Here is a 24948-nt window from a genome sequence, read left to right as displayed (position 1 = left end):
TTTTACTAATCAGGTACGTCTTTAATTCTTATTACTATTTCAAAAGGCTGCTCTGCCTACAGTAACAGGTTTATCCAAGATGTAATCTCTCATGAAGCAGATATTTAAAGGAAAGATGAGCTGCTCATTGTCATGGGTCCATATGAAAAGCTAAAGATAAATTCAAACGTAGCTGAAATGTCAAGGAAATTAATTGTTTGTGTAGAGGAGGCATCTGAAATTTCACTTGGGAAGGGCAGAGAGCCTTCGTAAATGGTTTTCTGAAGAAGCTGTTAGAATTATTTTATATAATATGGCAAGGCTGCCAAGATGCAATGGTCATCTTTGCAATGGAAGCATATTTAACAGTGAATTTTAAGCCATGTCCAATAACAATACTTCCATTATGTTCACATTAAAGGAGGAATTTAAGTCCGTTATGACTATTTTAACACATTTAATTACAGCACAGACTGGAAGTACTATAATGCACCAGTTTTGATCTCACATTCTAGACAGCCTTTTCATAAAAACAGCTACCTCAATCACAGGCTAATATACCTTCAGTTTATGATTCAGTTATAAACATCCTGCTTTATAACTGAGTTGAAAAGTTTTGTTTTGGAGATGAGTGGCTTTCAGACAAAAAGTTAAAATTTCTGCTGTAAAAATAAAATAGACAAAATTTAATTCTTCAACAAAGAACTGCTTAACTCCTCCTCCATTCTCTAGAGGAACCACTCTTACCATGTTACTGCTTGTCAAAAAATAATATATTATGAAACAACCAGAAAGATATTTCAATGCATTTTTCCTGTAGGAACATATTCAATGCATTTTTCCTGTAGAAACATTACCATCTCTTACAAGTAAGCCTGATTATTTTGCTTTCTGCTCTCCTAAGGAAGAAACAAAAAACAAGAGGCTGAGGTACCAGCAGACTCAAAAAAAAAAAAAAAATAGGAAGTGTGGAGCTTGTGTGTAATTCAGATAGAAAAATCAGTTCTAAGTGGCAGAACAGCAATTTTGAGAGAAAATACTACTGGGATTAGCAGGACGCAAGCTGGGGGGACAAAACTCCATAAAAAAAGAGTGACTACACAGGGTAAAATACCTGTCAGAGGATTTTGAAATATTGAAGGTAAAAGAACAACCAGCAAGAGGGGCTCATCTATTCTGCATATAGAGACAGCTGACTATTTCCAGACATTTCCTGATTTTTTTTTTAATTGAACTCTGATAAAAGATTACAAGCAGTTATAAAGAGAACTTCACACTAGATAATGTGACCTGGGAGGAGCATTGCTTATCAAGTATCCAGGATGAGAGCTCAACAAAGGACCAGCCTGACCCTCACGTGCTGCTGCTCCAGCTGTTCTGGAGTGGGGAATGCTCTGTACACTGTGAGGCAGGGGAACAGCAGGGAAAGGACAACAACTAACACTGTGCAAAATGTTTCTCCTCTCTTTTTTCCAGGATGCTTTTCCAGATTTGCTAGCTTTAAAATTCCAAACCCTTTGGTTCTAAAAAGTTTCCCTCTTCCAGTCTTGACTTTTTACATGATGCAAATTTCTGTACCTGAAGTCAAACACCTGGGATTCCACTGATTGCTTTGGTGGTTTGGCACGGCAAGTGCAAATCTTAATTACACAGCTTGGCATAATGACATTCTATAATGGCTCTGCTCAGCTTGGAATGGAAACACTATATGAAGAAGAAACTTGACAAGATCTTCAAAACCGTGTGGATTCAGAAGCTCTGAATGAACTCACTGCTGGTAGATCTCTTGCGAAAATATGTAAGCCTGGTAATTTCACAGCAGTCTTGGTGCCCTCATCACAACTTCACAGTACCCATGACAACAACTGGTCTTGTTTTACAGTAGACATTACTTTTGCATGCAATTACATAAAGGAGCAGTTGGAATCACTCAAGAGTTATGTTTGACAAGTGGTTTTCAGGCTGGTTGCTTACTAAAGGAAGCCCTTCATGTTTTCATCAAATGATTTAAAAAGTAGAAAAAAATCCCGAAGCTCTATGCTGAAATTATCTCTACAGATGCAGATTTGAACTCTTTCTTTACAAGCTAAGACAAACCATATGAGAGTATTCCCATGGGTTTAATATTTGCTTCCTTAAGTAAGGCAGGCAGACTTTTTCTTTGTGTGCTAATCAAGTCTCCAGTTATCCTCTACAGCATTTAAAGGAAAAATCTATTCCTCATTGTAACGATCTTGACAAACTTTTTAATTGCAGTGCATGTGAAACCTGCACTGTGTTAATATAATAACTGCACACTCCCTTAGGCTGAGAAAACTCAGCTGTGAGAGAAATAACTTCCTGAATTTACAGATTAACTATCTGGATGAAGGCTTCCTTTGTGGAGAATTAATGTAAATCCAGCATTTTCAAACAAGTATCCTCATTCTTTTGTACATTTTTAAGACAGAAATCTTAAACCAGAGACTCTCCTCATAACTCCAGGCAATTCAAAGTTAAGATGCTATGAAAATAACGACATCATTTCTAAATAGGTGTCAAGACTGGACTGTTGAACAGATGGAGTGTTTTTCTTGACGTTTCTATCTATGTCTGAAACAGCAGATTGTAATGGTTTTAAGAAACATACAACAAACAGAAGAAAAGAAGGAACATTACAGAAGTAAAATACATTCCCAATCACAGGAGCACATTGGATTACAAAGGGTGACATGGAACACAACATTCAGTTTCAGTGTGAGTTCTAACTGATTGAGAAGCAAAGAATTCAGTACATTTATATTATAAGCAAAAGTTTCCATACAGTAAAAACCTTTGGACAAATATTTTCAGTTTTTTTTAAATATTCTTTTTTCTCCAAAAACCATAAATAACTGCTAGTGATTTTTTTGGCTTTGATTTGTGAGAATGCTACTTCTCACAGCCCCTCTATGCAGGTTCTTGGTACATGGCTCTATACTGCAAACAAAAGTAAAATATCTGGCTTCTGGGTACACTTGGTTTTCTTCCTAGAGTACTGAAGTGGTACTGATGCAAGCACCTGACACTGTGTATATAGAATTATGAGAAAAACAATATTAAACACTGCTGTTTGGATTGCAAAGCGAGGCACTTGGAATTCTTGTTGCCTGTGTCAGCTTAATCCAACCTTCTTGGTTTGTGTGGCCAGAACATCTGCAATCATGTCATATCTGGTTCCTTTTGCAGTAGGACTCCAACCAGGGATTCCCATCTGACAAACAGCTCTTTGCTGCTTTGTTTTGACATCATTTCATGCTCAGAACCATTCCTTACCCAATGCACACTCTTCACAGGGTGCCCTTCATGCTTAATTGTTTTCTTACAGATTTTTGCTGTTAGCATCCAAATCATTCAGAAGCCAGGGTTCATCTTTACACTGTTGCATTCTACAAATGAGTAAATAATGCACAGATTGAGCAGCACTGACACCGGGACACTCTGTGGCCCTGGGTGTCCAGTTCAAGGCATTTCAAGGCACCTCCAGAGCCCAGCAGCACACGCAGCAGTTACTCTGTCAATGTGATCCTTAACATCCCTCTGTGAGTGTTAACAGCTGGCAGACTCCACGTGGAATTCCAGAAAGGGAACACTCAGTGACCAGCTAGAAATTCCAACATGCAAAACCACTTTTTTTACAATATACTCCTGTGTTAGAGAACCCTAATATTTCCTAAATGAATCCCCGAAATGGCACTGGTGGGGCAGAAATCATGAAATTTAATCAAAATGCATCAGCACTGGGCAATGGTGCTTTCATTTTAGAGCTTTGGAACAGCTGACCTTCCAACTTCACTAGCACTGCTTCAAGGTAGCTTTTTAAGAGCCAAAATAAAATCTGGAATACAATCATGGAGCACACTGTAACAGGGGGTTTGAACCACCAGATACTTGTAGGAATGATTGAAACCCTTCTACCTCACAGGATATGGGGCTGGAACAGGCTGTGCTCCTGTTGAGCCTGCATAAAGCTCTCAGTATGAATGTTCACACATAGGGACATTTACACTGAAATATGGGACACTTCAGACACAAAGATTTGTGTCAAACCAGTTCTAAAGCAGGCACTGGTACCACATGTCTAGGTAGAAAGGTCAGAAAATAGGGCCAACTTTGCCCTGGTAGCTGTGCAATATAAAATCCAGAAGGTGGCAGCAAATATTCTTCCTTACGAGAAATAAATAGTTTATTCCAAGGAAATATAAGGTGCCTATGGCCAAAAGTTTCATTTGATTTCTATAGGTATAAATGTACTGTATTTTGAGAACTGCATATGGATAAAGATTAAATGATAATGAAAAGCTGATTTTTTTTTTTTTTTTATTTGCACAGGTGCAAAGTCAGCTCACTAAATATTTTATGACAAGTTAGAAATAGTCTTTTGGTTTTTTAGCCACCCAGGCATTTTGCAGTAGTGAAGGCCTAATTTTAATAATTTACTTTCCTCTTCTACCATTACTTGACAACTAAAATTGACTTTATTTTCAAAAACAAAATTTTTCACAAATTTTGTCACAAAGCTTACGTGACTTGCCAAAAAACTTATGTGAGGTGGCTGACAGTAACTGCTTCCTTAGTTTGTATACAAATTATGAAAACACTATTGTTCTCACTTGAAATAACACCACATTTAGAAACAATCTGAATTTAGAATAAATTAGATTCCAGTCCTAAAATTCCCTATAAATTTCCAGAATCAAGCCCTGACAAGACAGCTTTGAGGAAGTCAGGATCAGGTCTGAACTGTGTGATTCTAATATATTTCTGGTCTCAGTACAGCCACTGACAAGATTTTAGTTATTAGACAGGTAAAATTCCCTCCCTCCCCAGCCATTAGCCAAATTTCTTCATTCCCATATTAGTCTACTGTAAAATATTTCAAGAGTTTCAAATAAAAATTATTTTTCCATTTTATTTCAAAACTTTTGGTAGTTGAATTGTAAAATAGCTGTAGCATTTACTGCAGAGGTGGCAGCATTTCAGAGAGAAATTATTTTTTCATGACATAAAGTTTAAATAATAAATGGTTTGGGACAAAAAAAAAGCTATAATAATATTGACAATATGTCTGCCTTCCATACTCACCTCAGTTAAAAAAGCCAAAGTGCTTCTTTCATGTTAAAAAAAATAGAATTAAGGAAAGAATTGAAAGACATAAAAATTCAGTATTATTTATTTTGTCCTAGCATTTTCTCAGTAGTTTGGTCTCTAATTGGAGTGGCCATTACAAGCCCATAGAAGGCCAAAGGAGAAATGCATCACTCTGGGCTTTGTATAAAGACAGAGTCGCTTTCTGAGGTAAACCAACTGTTTTTTCTGCTTCCTCCTCCTTTGTCCCCTTTCTGTGTAAACAGCATCCAGGCACTATTGTTAACTTGGATTTTAATGTGCTTTGATATGGGATAAAGGACCAGGACCATAATGAAAAGACAAAAATAAAATCGCTTTAATGACTAAGACACGAAGGTCCAACTTTTTCAAGTGACTTAATTAGGAAAGAGTTTATGTGGAGAGAGTTTTACTGCACTATTCAGAGTCCAATCCACTTTTGTCTCCTTGACTGGTAAAAAGGCAGATGTGGCATGGAAACACACACACACACACACACATACACACAGAGTTTTCTCTTACTGAGATGTGCCACCTGAGACAGAAAAACAGCTGCTGGAAAATCATTTCACTAAGTAGTATTATTCATTCTAATTTAGTCTGGAAAAGGAAGAAGACCTTTCTGACTCCTGCCTTTAAAAATTGCACAATTTTATGAGCCTAAGTATTGTTCTTTTTGTCTTGCAGCTGTTCATAATTAACAAGAAAACTAAAATAGCTGTAAGTTCCAAATAACCCATTTTTCCTGACTGTTGGTAAAGATATTCTTGAATCAAAGGTAGACAGTCACACTCATCCATCTTACATTAACTAGATCTATACATGTACACACCTAAGTACTGCTTTTACATTCATTTGCTTGTATATGGAAGTAGTTATTTTGGAAGTAGTATTATATAAATATTAGTTTATATTAACATACATCTTATAAATATCAGAGATTTTTGCCGTGTCATAAATGTTTTCTTCAGTGAGCAGTTTATAACTAGTTTGCATTTCAAAATCAGTGTTAATATAAAACTAACCTAAACAGTTTAATCTGTTTGCACAGACACCCAAGGCACTTAGCAGCTGTCAGGATTCTTTGATTGTAAAGGACAGCTCTAAATGATCCTTCTTCTTCTTCACATTTAGGAATTACTTTCCCTTTAATAACTAATGTAGAAAAGGTTTTTTCCTCTGAAAACATCCAGGAACTGGAAAAGAATAAATTAATCAGTGTTTAGGGTTCTAGTTTGTCTTGCTGCATAATACTTCAATATTCTAATAACTGTTTTACCACAAGATTATAGGAAGACAAAATGTGATAAAGTAATATTTCTGGTAGCATTTCACTTTTCTCTCCTTCCTTGATTTCTGAGGTGAAGAACGGAAGATCTCTACCCCTCTTTTTATGATTTTCTTATAGCTTAAGGGAGAAAGAGGGGAGAGTAATTATTCTCTAGTTACACTTCATGTTTTCTACTGTGTCTGAGGTTTGTGCATTGTACATGCTTGTCAACAGATGTATCTCCAAGATTTAAATATAAAGGGGAAATATTAGAAAGTATTAGCATGTCTGGCTGCTGCTGTCCAGCAGATGAATGATGAATTCTAGTGTTTAGAAGTTGCCTTAATTCCAGAGTTTGTTAGCTTGAAGGGGCTGAACATCAAAGTAGTGTGCTAGTTAGTTCAGGCCCTTATGGAATTGACAAGGTTCTTCCCATGTACTTCAGCCTTCTTCCAGGTAAAACATCTGGAATGCTATTTACCCTCACGGGTTTTGTCCTCTCACAATCCAAGAAGATAAATATTAGTTAAACCCATACACTGTTCAGTCCTTACTTCATGGAAGCACAGATTATCCTTACTTTACCAAAGCTAGAGGAAACAGATGTGCATTTTCATATTTTAGAATTTCAAAGATAAAACCCAGCCTATGTATTATAGATAATAATAAAAGTCTTTAGAACTTTTTTTCTAAAGACAAGCTATCAAGTGGGAAACGGAAGCCCAGACCAGGACTTCTACCTAAGCAATACAATAGAATGATTCATTTTGATAAAAAAGTAGTAAAACACACTGAATAACTCACCATTCTCTGATTAAACTCTGTCAAAGAAAATTAGTTCCTGCTTTATAACTTATGGTTACACCAAAAAGATACTTCCATAACTTGATTAACTCTGGAGTTTTCCTCTTAACAGGACAGACTAAACAGTATCTTCATCTAAAGGTCTTGAAAAGCGAGATATTTTATCCAACACTTACTTAAACAGTATAATTTCCCTCTGCATCTCTGAAATCCTACAAAGTACACACAGGGCTTTGAACTGGAATTTCTGTTGAAAAAACGGAGCTTTTCTGTTCTAGAACCCTACTGAGAGGAGCTAACACATGTAGACTAACAAGGTGAGCCTGTTTGATCAACTTCTTCATCCCTCTCTATGACCTTATCTTCTTAATTGCTTTATATTCTTAATTACCACCCAATTTCTTGCAGTTTGGGTTATCTGATTAATTTCTAATATAGAGGGGCGTGTGGATGGGATTAATAATGTTGGGGAGTTTTCTCTCTGGAAATGCAAACTGGAAATAGCTGATCATAGCTAAGAGGTGAAAGGATACTCCTGTCTTAAAGCATCAGTTGTGAAACTTGTCAAAACTCTCATGACATAACCTCTGAATGTCACTACACTTTTAAAAAGAGATTCAGGCTAAGTATGACACAACTGACTGAAAATTATGAAATCTGAAGTCTCTTCCTCAGTTTCATCTCTCATACAGAAGGCTGATATTACAACAGGACTTAATACCCAAAGCAGTGGTCATTCAAGTTCCTTAAGTGCAGCAAGATCCTGCGGCAGAAACACTTAAAATGTGACTTTTCTATGTGAATCTTTGCTAGATCATCTATACCTTGAATGATCACACACCTGGTTGGCTGTTCTCTAGTTCATGCTAACAGTGCTTCAAGTTTGGGAAGCTCATTAGAAAAAGTAACAGAGGGCAATGTTGTGCAGAGTAAATTCTAGCAAAGTCTCTGGCAAAAAGAGCCAGGAATTTCACAGCAGATTTCAGAATTAAAGGCATTTAAGGCTGAGGACATGAATCAATGAGTGTGAATCAGTGAGTTTAGGAGGCACATTTATAGAGACTACAAGAACGAGGTAATTTGTGTGACACAGAGAGCAGGTCTGGCTTGGGGACAGGCTGTACCTGCTTCGTGTGCTGCCAAATGGCTGCTGCAGCAGAACCTTCTCATAAATACAGTTTCTGTTTCAAAGTGCTGCATTACTAAGAAGATTAGGATTTGTCAAAAATTAATGGATTGCTCCTATAAGTGGGTCGGAATGTACTGAAATTCCGAGGGCATTGCCTTTTAAAGAAGCCAAAAGTAGCGTCGTGTAAAGGTATTAAATGAATGATTGCATTAATGCCTTTAATTGCTTGTGTTCACTTTTGTGCCCCAAAAAGTGAAAACTAGGATAAGTCTATTAATTTTTGAGCAAGAAAAGCCTTTCTTAAAAGGAGATTGCCAGAGATATGTTCTTGGACAGATGTCGTAGACAGAGCCTGTTATCAATTAATTAGGCTGTGCCTAATGTTAGAAAGAATCTTGTAAACACACACAGAACTGTCACAACATAACTCCCTTCTGCATTAAGAATGGTCTTTCCAGAGCAAGGCACACCAGCTAAGTAGTGGGAAAGGTGCACAGTTGCCAATGCCACTGTACTTTTTCAGTAAAAGCCTGTCTTTGGTCTGCTTACTTTCCTCAAAAATTCAATTTCCTGTGTCTTTGTTCCTGTTTCTTTCTCTTCCTCCTGCCTTTCCAGTAAATTAAAGTTCTAAAAGATACCCGTAGATATAAAAAGGGACTGCCAGGATGTCACATGCCTTCAGTATCTTTTGTTCCAGTTTGGAAGTGAAGAAAAGGGACTTCCTTTCTTGGTGGTTAATAACTGTATTTGGTATTTTGTCTTCCTAGGGAAGGAGCAGTGGCCGCTCATTATCGCTTCCTGGGAGACCTTCTTCATTCCTCCCTCGAGCCATGTCTCCCACTTCTCCTCTTGTATTTCAGCCTGCCCCTGACTACTTCAGCAAGCCAGACACAGCAGCTGACAAGCCTGGCAAGAGACTGACTCCCTGGGAAGCAGCAGCCAGATCTCCCCTTGGCCTCGTGGATGAAGCTTTTGGCCCCCAAAGCATGCAGGAATCCGTTGCTGCTAATGTGGTATCGGCTGCTCGCAGGAAAACACTTCCTGAGCCACCAGATGAATGGAAACTTAAAGTTTCTTACGAGCCCCCAGCCCCAAGTGGTAGCATAGCCTTACTGGGAGGGAAGCAGTCAGGGGTTCTATCACCCCAAAAAAGCTCCCTGTCTGCCCCAAGTGCCCCCACCCAGGCTGGCCCTAAGCTGCAGTATCCCTACTGCACGCAGCGCTCCACAACGGATCCTGATATAATGTCCATGGATTCCAGGTCTGACTATTGCTTGTCAACAGCTGATTCAAACTACAATCCACAGCCAAGGGGATGGAGGCGTCCAACATGAGCAGCTGAAGGGTCTAGGGCATTTTCCCTTCCTCCAGCTCAGCAAGCCCTAAGGTTTGAGTTGGAGAAGGAAAGTTTCTTGCTGGCCTGGTGATCTCTGAAGTAAAAAAATGAGGAGACAAAATTGAATGGAGCACAGTTTTCACATAACTGCAGCGCTAGCAGCCTCTAGAATAGACTCAGTTTTACACCTAAGATTGTTCTGTTTGTCAAAAGGCAAAAATATTCGTTTCTTGGGGTGAGGGGGGAGATGAAAGTGGGGCAATCCATGTACTCGATGCAAAAATCTAGCAAGGGTGTAGAAATTGACAGCAAAAATGCTTGCAGTTAAGCTAATGGGAAAAAAAAGTAAAATAAGGGCATTTTAAAACCAATAAATATTTTACAGGATCTTGTAGGTTTTCTGAGAATGTTTGACATGAGTTCCAAGTTAGTAAATATAGTCAGATTTGCAAAAGTTCTAATGAAAGTGGCAGACTTGGAAGCACTGGCTTATTTGCCATATGGCTTTTTACTGCATTTCTGTAATGAGCTAAGAAAGTAAATCCATAAATATTTTTACTGTGGCAACAGTTAAAATACATCTGTGGCAATGGTGCCTGGATCACCGCAATATGTAGGTACAGGAAATCATATACAGTCACTCATTTCAAGATAGATTTCAAGACAGTTCCAATGAAGTTTTACATCTTGTAATTAATCTGAAAACACCAGGAAGAAAGGCATTGTTAATAGAGATCAATACCATGATACTTGAACAACAAAAGAGATGAGGAGTGTATTTAAACTGGATTGCAAGTTATTTTTGTAATAAACTATCAAACAAGTCAGAGGCTGAACAGCCTTTATTTCTCTGTGAAATTCACTATTTGCTGAGCATTTACTGCTCCAGTGCCTGGTAATCCAACTGGCTGTGCAGTCATTCGTGTTTCTAGGGTAGCTCAATGTTTAGAAAGCTTTTGAGTCGTATCGTCAGTTGGGAAGACGCAGATAAGTTGCCTAGCAAGGACACTTCTTGCTCTACGTAGAAGTTGGTATGTGACAGAAGGTTCCTGATATGTGGTGCACGGTGCGAGTCTAGGAGCAAATCTTTGGGTGGTTGGTTATACCTAAGTGATGCTGATGGATCTGAAGGGATGGTGAATAATTTTTGCTGGTGAGACATACCTTGCATTTGCAGCTTATTTAAACAATAGAAATATGTGGCTAAAAATGTATGTATTCCAAGCTTCCTGGGTGGTTTAAATATTGTTAAAGCATTAAATGAACACCCCCAGTTTTAAGAAGTGCTGTCAATCCTCCTTATTCTGTGGGGAATTCTTGAAGGATCTGTCAAGCACAGTCAACTGAAATTACTGCAGAAGCACTATAAACTCTCCTTAGTTTCAGTAAGGCTCTCACTGTGAGTGAAGGGATTCGATTAGAAAAAATGAAAACATATATGCGACAAGGAAAGATACAAAATATTCCCATCAGTAAAGAATTTTCACTTATAGCAATTATAAAATGTAATTGGTATGAAGGAGAAAGGAAAATTAAATCTAAGTTCAGCTGAGCTGGAGCTTTCCCTAAAAGCAAATAATTACAGGAAAAAATATAGCCTTAATGAGTTTAAGTTGGCAGAAATTCTGTAGCCAAACAGAAGTCTCCCTAAAATTCAACTGATCCTTCTGACCAGTCAGGAAATGAAGATGTGAGAGTGGTAAACCTTTAGAATAGGATCATATTGCTATAGCACCTTACAGTTTTATTTCACAATATGAATTTACAAAAAGAAAAAAAAATTATTTAAAAAAATTACATGAACAAGGCTGCCATGATATGCCTGAAAATAAGCTTTGCACCTCAGAGTTATATATGCACATAATCAGAGTAAATTTTCCTGCCACACAGGCAAAAATAGATGTCTCTCTATAGAGTCCCTTTATGTCTCCTTTTATCACAATAGGGAATATTCCACTAGTGTGACTGTGGAAGTCCCCTTAGCCTTGAGGGCTTATCCTCAGATCTAACCCTATTGCCCTGGAAGTATATGCCAAATCTTCACTTAATTTCAGTTAAATTATAAATCAAATTGAAATTCAGTGAAATTTATAGTTCAAGGCCATCAAGGCCTTACCTATTCAATCAATACCAATGCATATGCATTTCACAGAAGGCCTACATTCTGAAAAGTGCATGCCTCTTACTTATTTTGCTGACCTGTAGTCCATATTTACATAGCAAAACAAGTTCCTTTTTCCAGGTCAAGTTCAGGTTTCTAACTGTTTCCTTTACATCATTAAAAAGAAAACTAGAATTATGCATTTGCATTAAAGCATATTTTTACCCAACACCATTATTTTTATTCTAAGAATTGGACACCTAACTTTTTCATTCCCATTGAATGTAGTGGTGTGAATTCTGAGATCATTCATCTACCAGAAGCAAGTGTGTGCTTAGTTTTAAGGTACATGCAATTAAAAATTGGCAAAAGTGTTTTTAAATTTTGATATTGCAAAAGAAGTTATGATACAAAGTGATCTTAAAAAGGCTTTAATGCTGTGATCACATGGCATCACAGGAAAACATTCTCTAGGAATTCCCCACCACAAATAGGTAACAAACATGGAAGTGAAGAGCTTCAGACAGGATCACTGACTTTCTGACAACTTCCCTAGAACAAAAAATGTACAGCCTTATAATTTCATTCTATTCAGAAGAAAGAATTAATCTCTCAGTACTTCTGTGAACATGAGAATTCCTGATGCTGAGTTTCATGTGGCTTTGCATCATATTGTAGATTAATTTGGGTGTTTAAAATTACTTACTCCAGATGGTTTTTTTTCCTCCTGCTGAGGATTTCCTAGCTCTCTTTCCCATGTGGATTCTCCCATATCTAATATGGAATGACTTGCCAGTGCAGCATGTCCCTCAATAGCAACACTGGTAAGTGGATCTGGCCTCCCCGACGCCATCTATTTTTACAAAGTCTGTGGGCAATGGATTGTCTCTGAGATCTGTTCCTCTGCTGCAGAGAAATGGAACTAATAAACATTTTTGAAGTTATTAATGGGAGGGCAGACGTGAGGGCAGGCATGTAGACAGATCACATAGCCTTGTTTGGAAGGAAATCAGACTAAATCCAGATTGAGATCATGTAGTGATTTCAAAGAAAGCAGCAGGCCCAGACCAGTAAATGAAATATTAATGCATCAGAACTATAAAAGGACCCCACAGCATTTTCCACTTTCTGTCGTTCACCCCATTCCTCCACTAGCAAAGCATCTATCAAATAGTTATGACTGTTGTGTGCAAGTTCTGAATATATTAATGCAAGTAATTCATACATTTGCTTTTGAATGCACAGATCTGCTCAGTAAATGTGAGGAAAAACTTCTCTTGATATTTTAAATCGCTGGCTTTGTGCTCACCCTCAGATGTATCTCTGTTAACATGCAGAGCATTTGAATACACAATATAACTGAAAATTTAGTTTCTTTAGTTATGTTAGATGATGATGTTCACAACTCTTGTTCATAGTTTGTTTTCATTTTGGTGTGCTTTAACACAACCAAATATCTATTCACACTGCATTTCTGCCTTGTAGCAAGAGACTGTGTTATCTTTATAAAAGACTCTTCACTTCTAAAGACTTTTGCTCATTGCAAAGGACACTTTATTTGACAGTGCATGCCAGCAATGTGAATTGTATCACATAATAAAGTGATTTGACCAATCAGATGAGAAACACAATTTTGTTTTCCCTAAATTCTTGTCTGTTTGTTTAAATAATCTGAACCCAAGTAAAGACTAATCGCTTTTTTTCTGCACCATTTTTAGACTCATTGATTTTGCCTGTCAGTGACCTCGTGCTGGTATGAGCTTCTAGAAGCTTAAATCAGCATCAGGTCAAAAGGCAACTTATCAAATTTAGTGGAATTATACTTCCATACTGACTAAGCAGAGAAAGGAAACACAGTGAAGCACAATCTACCCAGGTTGAATAATACAAACAGAACAGTTTTTATTGTTTGAACATTTTCATCCCAACCACAAAAATCTGCAATTAAAATCTACTTACTGTACTTGTCTACTTTATTTGCACCTAACCCTCTGTTTATTTCCTTGTTCATTGCTGTATTCTCATTGTTTATTCTCAACTGAAACATACTGTTCAAACATGAAATAAATATTGTGAAAAAACTGTGAACCCAGTCTGTACACTATGCAGGCTATTTGGTTAAATAGTTCTTCAGAAAATAAGGCCACAATCTAGCTGTGGAAAGTCAGATGAGATTTTCACTATAGACATGAAATGAATCCCAAAGCAGTTTTTGCATTTGTACAGCAAGCAGGATTTTGTCCCCAGTACAAGAAAAATGATTAATGCATGTAAAGCTCGGGGAACTGAAAAAGCTCCACAATAGCATTTTAAGAGCTTTGCTCTACAAAGGATTTACAAGGTTATAAGAGACCCAGTACTATTCCTTTCCACAGCTACATTTCCATTCTTCTGTGGTAAGTTCATAAATACATTATAAAGAAAGGAAGCATAAGCCAGATTCACAGTTTAACATAACTCCCTTGACTTCTGTAATTGGCAACAGATTAAAAATCTCCCTGCCAGGGGAACAGTCATACATTTTGTAGGATGTTTCACTCTGCAGAGAATGTACCCTGGGTTTCTTGGAATGCCCTCGATTTTCTGGTGCACTCATCAATGCTTAAGAGCATTTAAAATTACTCCAGTGTGGCAGACTGCTCCCTTACTGAATGTGAGGCTGGTGGAATGAGGAATTTAAAGTCCAGAAAGGCAGACATTTCCAGGCCAGTGTCTGGTTTTCCTCAAATTGAGCATTTGTGCTTTGAAATTGTTCCCTGGATATATTATTGGACCTTAAAAAGAAGCCTTGTGTTGCTGCTGAGTCAGAAACAGCACTCAAGATGCTGGAAAATGTCTGGTGTTTGTTCACACATTTTCAGTCCTAAAAAAGGACTCAAGTATTTCACACTCAAAACAAAATGACCTTGGAGCATTTGTGTGTGTGCACATGAAGTTGTGGGGGTTTTTGTGGGGAAAGAAAGGTAATCGTCAATTAACAGATGTTAATGGAGAATTAGGAGAACATATTGTGCTGCACTACAGTTCAAACAGCTGGAAGGTTACAATACACTGATACATGTATAAAAAAGGTGTTGATAAACCTCCAGATCTAATTTTATCTTCAAAGTAGATCAAAACCCAAGAGTAATTTTGTCTAAATACTGCAGAGGTTCATGACTAATTTTTTCCCTATAAATAAGGAAACCAAAGGAAAGTTATGCTAATTGCTGAACAAACAATATTGTATGTTGTAAATAATTTAAACCAGGTTGTAGACAAGCAGAATTTGCCCAAGGCAAAAATGGAAAATAAGAAGCTTTACAGAATTCTAAATCAGAATAATAGATATATTGGTATATTTCCCAACGTTAACAACCTCACACAACTGTGGCAGCTATAAAACAATTGCCCCTCTTTATAGTATTAACTATTCCTAAGCCATTTTCATTTTAATTAGTCACTTCCTAATATCAATGGATGCACTTGAGTTTAGCCTCAGAAAGTCAGTAATTTTTGAAAAACAAGAATCAATATAAAGTCAGCATATTCTTAACTCCATGGTATTTCTACTGTTTTGGGGATTTTTTTCTAACAGAAAAGCTTATAAACATACACACAGCAGTTTTGATCTGGTGCACATCAGCTACTCTGATTTTTAGGTATGTCCAAAACAGTTTATATTTAAATGCAAATAATTTGACTATAAAATTGTTTGTATACAAATACAGGACTTGAAGCTCCCTAGTGAATTACTTGTATGCAAAATACAATATTTTAAAGAAGATGATCAAAATTGGTAACTTTTATAGTTTCCAAGAAATTCCCCAGCACAGATACACATAATTTCATTATTTTGTGAAAGTTCAAGATAATTTTCTCCACTTTTCTGTGGAGTTCCTTCTTTACTTCCTTTGGCAGCTGAAAACCCCATGAGATTTTCCGTGTGGCAGTAAAATAAAAATATTAGTATCAAAATTAATAAATCTTCCTACCGAGTCAGTATGCCCTGAAAAAACCTGCATTTCAAAGAAACACCAAGAACAAAACAGGGCAACAAAATTCCTTGGACCACGTGGAGCAAAATCCTGTTACCAGCTAAGTCAGTGGGAGCTTGATTAATTTACCACTTATGCCAGCAGGGCAAGGACTTCACCTCACACAGAAATGTGCAGCACAAAATGTGCACCACAAAACACAACAAATTTACAAGCATTGAACTGGTGTCAGCAGTTCTGTAGATTTTTGTAGCCTGTATAATTAAAAAAGTGTGATTGACAAAACAATGTGGCATTAATCAGATTTTTTAATGGTATCTACTGTTAGGAATTTGCTCATTCATTTGCAGAATTATGGAGAGTTATCTCAGATGGAACTCTGCTGAGGCTTAAATTGCTGTCTTGGCCTCCTGTATAACCAGTGTGAAGAGGCATTCTTAAAAAGAAACTAACTCCACCCTCAAATAAATGCCTAAAATAGGTGGACTGGATTCCAGGACGCCAGGCATAGCCTTACACCACTCCAAACTCACCTAGGCTTGCAGAGGTCTGTTTGGGTAATTCTGTACTTGAGAAATGCATCATCAACCGACCAGAAAAACCACCCAAGGACAGTGAAGAGATGATTGGTGTTATTTTGGGAGCTATAAAGTTATGAAAGTTTAGGCAGATGCTTTTTCAAAATCAACTTAGATACAGATCACTGTGATCACTATGTTTTGGATGTTTATTACTGGAGTTAGATGTGACTCCTCTGCATGTAACCTCAAATGAACAGCAGTATGAATACAGGTTTGGAGAGCAACAATCTAAACAGATAACATTGAGACAGTAGCAACAGTAGCTTTATTTTTCCTTGTGACCTTTATAATAATTTTTACTGCTCTGAATGCTCTGCCATAAACTGTGTACTGGAGGGCAGAGAACACAAAAGCAGTTAGGACTAAGTTCACAAGGACAATGAGGATTATGGGCACTTCCAAGTAACATTGTAATTTTTTTCCCTCTCAGATACTAATTTGATTGTTTGTACCTTTCATATTTTTACTTCCCTGTTTTAAATTCTTGCTATTATTCACCATTTCACTTTCAGATACTACAGTGTGTACAAAATGCATTATACTTTTTGACAAAGCATATAAACCTCCTGGAAAACCATAGCTAAACTAAATACAGGAAATACATTATATTGAACACTCACCTACATACACACAGAAAGCTCATAGGCCACAGAAGATGTGAGGTAGGCAGAGAGCAGGAGGGAAAAAAATAAAAACATGTTTTACCAGGAAAGCAGAAAAATTCTATTATATCAGACTGTAGGACATGGTAGGTTTTCAAACTTCAATTTACCTCTGCATTTTAGGGACTGGTGCAATCTTTGGAAGAAGGATGGTCAGTTTGTCACTAAACACTTCAAGCTTACATATACAATATTATCAGGTTTATTGCTCTAAAGTTTTGCAAGCCCAGAAGAAGTCAAGCAGTTGGTCTAAGCCTAGTGCTGTCCAACAGAGGGCAATGGTACACAATCTATACAATCCATACTATTTGCTCTCCCTGTCAAAGCCTCTGTTTCAACAGAGAACCTGTAGCACAGTTAGAGATCTGTGGGGACACCAGACACCAAAGCAGTGTCATTATCAGCACGTCCACTGGAACTCAAATGCCATAAAACTTTAAAGTTTGAACTAAATCAGATGATAGACGAGGCATTGCTTAATGAGTCCCACATAGACTGTAGTAAATTACTTCTGACCTCAGTAGCACGGGATGGACAGATGTCATTATCTCATTTTACCAATGGAAGAGAACATGGATTGGAAAGAACACGTGCACTGCCCAAGGCTATTGGGACAAAATGGCAGTGCTACACTTGGATGGGGACATTCCTGGCTCTTACCTTCACCTATAATCCACTGGCTATTAGTAGCAGTCATGCATACTTCACAACCAGCACAATTACATTCTTACATCTCAGAAAAGGAACAGGAAGGAAGCTCCAGATCCTTTGAAGAAACAATCTGGTAATTCAAGAGACAGATCAAATTATGGCCCAGACTGCCAGACAAAATTCACCAAATCCCATAACAGAGTATGTAAGGCTTTGGAGTTGTTTACTCATAGGAACCACAGCTGAGTGAACAGAGATTAACTTCAAAGGGCAGTAGAAGGATTAGTTTAAAATTTCAGAATTAAAGGGGAGTCCATATTTGTTAACCATAATGGAAGCCCCTGTCTTCTCCCATGTCACCACGCTATTCTCACCTAAAGTCTGTAACAAAGCAAACAAAACCCATCCAAAGGAACAAAATCTTAAGTTCCTATTAAATCATGAGCCTCCCCATGAGCCTTTGCCAAATCATCACTGGCAATGTCCTTAGTCTGATGTCTGTTACTAAGGAGCACATATTGTTTCTGTATCTCCCAACAGTAATGTAAAACACACTCAGCTGCTACCAAGGGGATCAACCCTGCCCCTGAAGGGAAAAGAATGGCACAGCCATACTCAAAGGCACCAAATGGAGGCATGTTTATATCAGGAGTCACTTCCATTAACCTGGGGAAAAGGTGACACACATGAAAAATTATGAAAGATAGTGCAAGAGTTTCTCTAGTGCCTCCTTGAAAACTGCATAAATAAGAAACTGTGATTAATTTAAAAATGAGCAAGCAAAACTTGAACAACTTGTCACTTCTTTTTCAATAAAGTGGAGTTAACAATTAACTTCTCCTTCTTACCAGGTGGCATAATAATAAATGTAGATAAAATCAGTTTGCAGACAAAGTATTTTGATGAACAAAAAGCTTAAAGAAAAAAAAATCTGTGCTAATGGATTAGCAATATTAATTCCTGGAAACAGAAACCTCCCAGAAAGGAGAGACGGAAAGTACATAAACAGAAAGCAACACAAGCACTGCTAAAGAATCTTTGTTGAATGCACAGTGGCAAGGAACAGCCTTAAGGTCATGAACAAATGCATAGTCAGTTCATGTGATTACGTGTCCACCTGCTCCAATGATTTCCATGCAAGGTACTGAGGTATAGTCTCTGGGGGAAAGAGAAGGAAGTTGGCATAATTAAAATGCATTATGTGAACAGTCAAAAGTCACGCAGACTTTGGTGTTTCCAGCTTCTTTGCCACGCAGGCCCAAGTTGTCATCCACTTAAATTAGAGTACTAAATAGCTTTTTAATTTAAGTTCTAACAGTAAATACAATTCAGGGGGAAAAGCAAAAACATTGGATGTGTCATCCTTAATCACTCATCCATGTCTCTTCTTTCCTATTGCACCAGAGCATGGCTATTTGTTCTAAATCAAATGTCACAGCATAAAGATAAATACTTCCCTAGGAAAAAACCTTCAGCCTTAGTATTTAAGGATGTACATAATATATTATACATATCTTTTTTTCCAAGTGCAATAACACTGAAAAATAACTCCTGTCAGAGTTTGGATGAAAGGGAGTCCACATTGCTGGGAAGTTTTACTCTTCAAAAAGCCTTAATTCCTGCACCAATGACTTTTACTCTTGCATTGGGTTTTTTGAGGGGGATGGAACTATAAACACAACTCCAGACCTTTTCCAACAATAGTTTCTTGTTTCTTTTAGTTTTGTCCACTGTTCTAAGTGAAAGAGGAATTTGGAAAAGCAATTAAGCTGCAAATGCTGGCAGCTTCTGTTTGATTTGACAGATAAGCTTTATCTGAATTAAGGAGTATAAAATTGTTGGTACAGCAAGTGTTACTCCACTGGGCACAATGCCCACATTTAGGGCAGCTCAAGTAATGGAGAAATTACTCAGGAGAGTAAAACACATGTGTACAATCCCACAATGCATTCCCATACAGTGTGAGGAGTTTTAATTCTACATCTGTAGAATATCAAGAGTAAGAATGGAAAATATCTATGGCATTGCTGGACTCTTGTAAAATGGAAAATATGAGATGGTAGGAGTTTTGTTTTCTGCTAATCATCTAGCAAGCCCATAAGTCATGGAATGCCTCTAAACACAGTGAATCTGTGAAGAAAGAAATAGGAGCAACAACATTAAGAGAAAATACAGCACATTTCAGGAGTGAAATATTCCTTCTCCCATTTAAAAATAATTCTTCTTGCAAAGATGGATAAAAATTTGGGCTTTGATTCTTCATATTTAAGAGATTTTAATTCTTCATATTTTCTCCTATCTGGAGAGTAAAAACTTGTGAGTTCACAATTATTTGGATGCAACAAATTACTTTTTATTTTAAAAAATTAAAGGGGCAGACGGATGATGGTGTAACCCAGAAAGTATTACTTCCAACACCATTGCTCACTCTTGGTAAAGAATAGTATACAACCTATTGTACATTGATAGTATATTCCAAATATCCTGTAAAATACATCCTTTCTGTGGCAACCTGCTCATTGACCTTTTCTGCATGACTCCAATAACAGCTAAAGGAAAAAAAAAGGAAAAATGCCAAGAATTAATCACAAATGCAGATATCCCTAAAACACATGCACAGTAGTACACTAGGTGTGCTCCACACAATGACAACTACTGCAATATTTAGCACTTAAAAGGGTCAAATTGATAGGCATATTTGGGAGTATAATGCAATTGTGATGTGTGACAGTTTTAAAATTTATACTTGCCTAAGTTAATGATAATGTATTCAGTTTCACTGATTAGCAGAGTCATTTAAATGGGTTTGGAAACAGTGTTCAAATTTTTGAAAGGTAAGGTCATGACAAGTCTTGATGACACAGCAACAAAGAAATGGTACTTCTAATTCACCGCTTTTGTGCTAACTTATAAAAAAAACATCTGCTGAACTACAGGCTTTTTACTTTCAGCCATGAAGTATTCTAATTAACTTCAAAATTAATGGGATCACCAGAAAATATCCAAACACTGGAAATGCCACAAAGCAGAACGGCAACATCATCCCTACCATTTAGGGAAAATTCACTAAAGGTGGTTGCTAACAATTTGCACTGCTGAGTGCAGAAATTAGTTCTCTACATATGAGACAGGGGAAAAAATGCTCCAAAATCAAATTGATAGTTTGTGTTGTTTCAATGGTGACAATGGTGTTGAATTTTTTTCCAAGTTGGATTTTTTCCATAAGGAGACCACTTTGGTGGTGGGCATATTTTTCCTCAGCAAAATTAACAGTGATAAGAGAGAAAGTCCAAACCTTCTTTGATAATGAAAACACCAAACAGAAAACAAGTTCAGCCAGACTATAATCTTAGAAGTGACGTCTACATCTCATTTCTGATTATTGGGGAAAAACCACAACAGCAATATACCCTACATCTTCTCTGCTAATACTGAGTCTGCCTGTGAAAAACACCTAGCAATGAACCTTCACAAATGCCAGAGGCACACTTAGAGCTTTAGGACTATCCCTTTATTAATAAATAATCATTCTGTGACTATATTAAACAAATACTAATTCTAAAACACATTCTAAAACTAATACTAATTCTAAAACACATCTAGGTTGCCTCACAAGACTGGTTGTTAACTGACATCCAATGCCTATAAGGTCAGCAAATATTACATGGTTGCAAGGGGAACATCCCTTGCTTTGGTCACATGATTGTCAGCTGAAGATGACCAGAGTTTATTTGGATGACTTCTTTATTTCTGCTACCTTCACTATATAAGGACTTAATTTCTCAGCCAAAATTGAACAGGTCAGCAGAAAAGCCTAATTTCTAAGTAGTCAATTGTCTGAATGAAACTGATTAATTTTGCACTATAATTTCTGTCTTTTTTGTATTGTATATTCATTTTCCAAAATACAGCATTGTGCTCTTCCCAGAAGACCAAAGTAAATTTCTCTCTCTTCAGAGGCCAAATAAGGAACTAATTTTCCTTGTACAACTAATACAGAATTAACATCTTACATATACTGTAAAAGAAAACTCAGTCTGTCCTAAGGGTGAATTTTCCTCAGACCTCTTCACTGGAGAAAACTGACATCCCAAGAGAGGATCTGTTCCCTGAGAATCATCTACATCTACAGCCTTTAACTTACTCTCTAAGGCTTCATATGTTCTGAATAGAGAGAAACAGACAGTTACTGAAAAATGTTGATCCAGGTTTGTGGTTTGGTAACCAGCAATGTCTGCTTCAAAGTCCTTTTGCCCAGTATCACATTGTGAAGTCTAAAAATAGCCTAGCCTCTATATTTACACTGTTGGATAAGGTAAGTCCCTAAATTCATGTTCCTAATAAGTCCCTAATTTACATGTAAAGCATGTAAATAAAAATGAATTTGCAGAAGCTCTGAGATCTGAAAACAGTAAATGCCTAAATGCCCATCATGTCTTAAAATCAGGTCCCTGCTCTGTAGCCTGAATATGGTGCTGCATATGCAATTTTGGACACCTAGATTTAAATGCTTTCTAAAAACAGTCTCAATAAAGCTGGTGACAGTCTAAACCAGGAATTTAGAGGCCTGGTGGTTTTTCCCAGTAGTATAGGTGCTTTCTAGCTTTGCCAGCCCAAATGTTTTCAGATGCAGGAAGAACAAAAGAGGCAGTGGGTTCAATGTTACCCTCAGCACTCAGCTGCAGGTCCCCCTGCACTGAGTGCATGCAGTTTCACTGACGTTCAGCCGAGCGCTGATGTGCTTAAGGGAAAATCTTATTTGGCAAGTGACACTACCACACAGCATTGCAATCCACCGAGTGCAGAGACAAATCCTGCTTTCATCCTTCTGCAGCAGCAAAGCCACATTAGCTGACACTCCCTTCCCTGAACCAATCGTGGACATATCCTTGTTTTGATTTAAATATGTTCCTGTGCAGGAAGGGCAGAGGATGGTGATTTATTTTCACAGAAAAATATGAGTGGCTATAATGATTAATGGGAACGTAATTTTTCATAACACTGGGATACTAAAAAGAGAAAGAAATGTGGGACAAGTTATGTAATGTGTACTTACTGAAATATGCTTCATGTCTCTGAAAGGAGACATGATTTGCCATCTCTGGAATGAACACCAGCTTTGCCACTGAGGGAAACTTCAGTTGCTTTAAATCACAAATCGATTCCCCCCCCCAATTTATTCTAATTTATGGTGAAATGTCCATCAAAAGCTACTACACCCAACATCAGAATATCCACTGCATGACATATTCCCACCTCGAAAAGAACAGTATCATCCCTGTGACATGTAGGCCTAAAACTCAGTGACACCAATGAGTACAAGAGCTGCCTTGCCCCAAACCCCTGAGGATAAAGCAAGGTTATCACAGCTGCCCTGTTTCTGGACTGAAGGTTCCTGCAGACTGTGAGACATTAGTCTAAATCACTTACAAATAGCAACTGTACCCAGAGGAACAAGTGTCTTGGAAAGAAACCACTGTTACCTAGGATGACACTTCTCTTGGAACCGTGCTGAAGTTCCCAGGACAGACTCACTTCAGTTCTAGGGATTAGAAGCCATGTTCACAAATTTTTTCCTCGGGGCAGCACAGGAGTATCACGTCATTTCTCCATTTTTCTTATGAAACAGGATTAGGCACTTGTGCACATGTCTGCATCAAGAAATAGGATTTTTAGCTGTGGTCTATGGGGCACTGGGACCATCATTCAAACGTGTATTTTGGCCTACACAGTGACAGAAGCAAAGAATACAAAATTATCCATGTCCCTTCTACTGCAGGCTGCCACTCTTCAAAGAGAGGTGTCTCTTCATCCTTTCTCCATCATGGAAACATGGACAGAGGCTTCCAGGCTGTGAGTCCAGTGAGGAGCTGTGGGAGCTACTTTCCTCAACAGAAAACAGAAAAATGCTTTTCACCTAATGGTTATAATAAAGTGGATGCTGATACAATCTAGGGCCTTGCAAAATAAATAATTAAAAGTTATATTAGATTGTATTCTTCTTTAGAAAAAAGAATCTGCCTGAAACACAAAAAAAACAAAAGCAAAAAAAAAATCTACTTCAGAATATGTGATCTCTGGATACAATTACTCTTTATATAAAGTTTGTTATTATACAAGAAGGCAGGCTGTCCTTTCTGGAGAACAAAAAATACACATGAATAAGATCACACCCCAGTAAGTTTACTGGTTGGGGGAAAGAATCAGACCATGTGATAAATGAAACCTGAGATTCTAAAGGAAGCCTGATGCTGGTAGTCGAACGAGAAGTCCACTGAAGTTCTATGCAGAGGTCCCAGGCAAGATGATGAACTGTACAGAGGATGAAACAATGGAGGAAGAACCTGAAATAGTACTGGAAAATGCTTCTTTAATAGACCTACTTCACGAAAAAAGCATTTAAAATAGCTGAATCATGTCAGCAATAAAACAGGCAGTGTCATACCCTGCTGCAGAGTGCTCCTTGATGAAGGTAGTGCTTACCATGAGGTACTGTATCAGCCACAGAAGTGTTTTCACAGCAGGGCTACCTTTGGCTGGCAGCCAGAATGCCTGTTTTTCAACCAAATGTTAATAACTGTTCTCTTTCTCAAGTGTGGGGAAAAAACGGAAACACCAAAGCAATCTTTTCCACCTTATTTGTTTTTGTTTTCTTCTTTTTTTAATATAAGGGCATTTTCCTGACAGTTTTTTCCTATGGAAACACTTGGCCAGCTGATTCCTTCTTGGGATATTTTATTGACTATTTCCTGCTAACACAGTTCCTGTGTGTGCACAACAGTGTTCCTACTTAGCCATAACTCCATCTCAACCTCTGTGCCTTTACACTCACATGGTGTTCTCAGCTTGACAGACTTATGTTTAATTTGAAATTATTTCAGCATGAAAAGCTATATAAACCATACTTAACAAACACAGGGCTTGATTGTACTCGGATGTAAAAATGATAGTCCAAATACTCTTTTTTCTGTTCAAATTTGTTTCTAGCTCTACAACCTTCTATTTGCTCTTTCAGACTACCTTTCTGTTGAAGCACAATTAGTCCAGTCTTGCTTTGCAGCTTTAACCCCCAGCAAGCAGTTAACCAAACACACATAAAATTGAACAGGTGTTTACTGGTAGGTTCAGGAGCTTATTTTTATTTAAACCAAAAATTATTTCCCTTCACCCCCATTATTCTCAGGTTTATTTATCAGTGTTTACCATTTTAAGGCCCATTTTAAGTGGCGGCATTTTTCTCTCTTTGTTTATTTTCAAGAGTTCACACTGTCCTGACTTAAAAACAAACATATGAACTACAAACCGCATATGAAGGAACTCACCCTACTCAT

General features: G+C 37.5%; 1 protein-coding gene and 1 long non-coding RNA gene across 4 annotated transcripts in view; one reads left to right on the top strand and one right to left on the bottom strand.

The window, feature by feature from the left end:
- SYNPO2 (synaptopodin 2) overlaps nt 1-13377 on the top strand; it is a 78051-nt gene extending 64674 nt beyond the window's left edge. Inside the window, exon 5 of one of the 2 annotated variants that reach the window (XM_068187985.1) lies at nt 9077-13377. In XM_068187985.1, the coding sequence (XP_068044086.1) occupies nt 9077-9643 (567 nt within the window). In that variant the 3' untranslated portion in view covers nt 9644-13377. Of the gene's footprint in view, nt 1-1455; nt 2658-9076 lie in introns of those variants that run through there. The other variant, XM_068187986.1, reaches the window with a different exon arrangement.
- Nucleotides 1-24948, bottom strand: part of LOC137472686 (uncharacterized) — a 50937-nt gene that overhangs the window by 14952 nt on the left and 11037 nt on the right. The window lies entirely within an intron of this gene.

Source organism: Anomalospiza imberbis, chromosome 4, assembly GCF_031753505.1.
Source record: "Anomalospiza imberbis isolate Cuckoo-Finch-1a 21T00152 chromosome 4, ASM3175350v1, whole genome shotgun sequence".
Taxonomy (NCBI): domain Eukaryota; kingdom Metazoa; phylum Chordata; class Aves; order Passeriformes; family Viduidae; genus Anomalospiza; species Anomalospiza imberbis.
The sequence above is the reverse complement of the archived record's forward strand: the minus strand, read 5'-3'. Positions and strand labels throughout refer to the sequence as shown.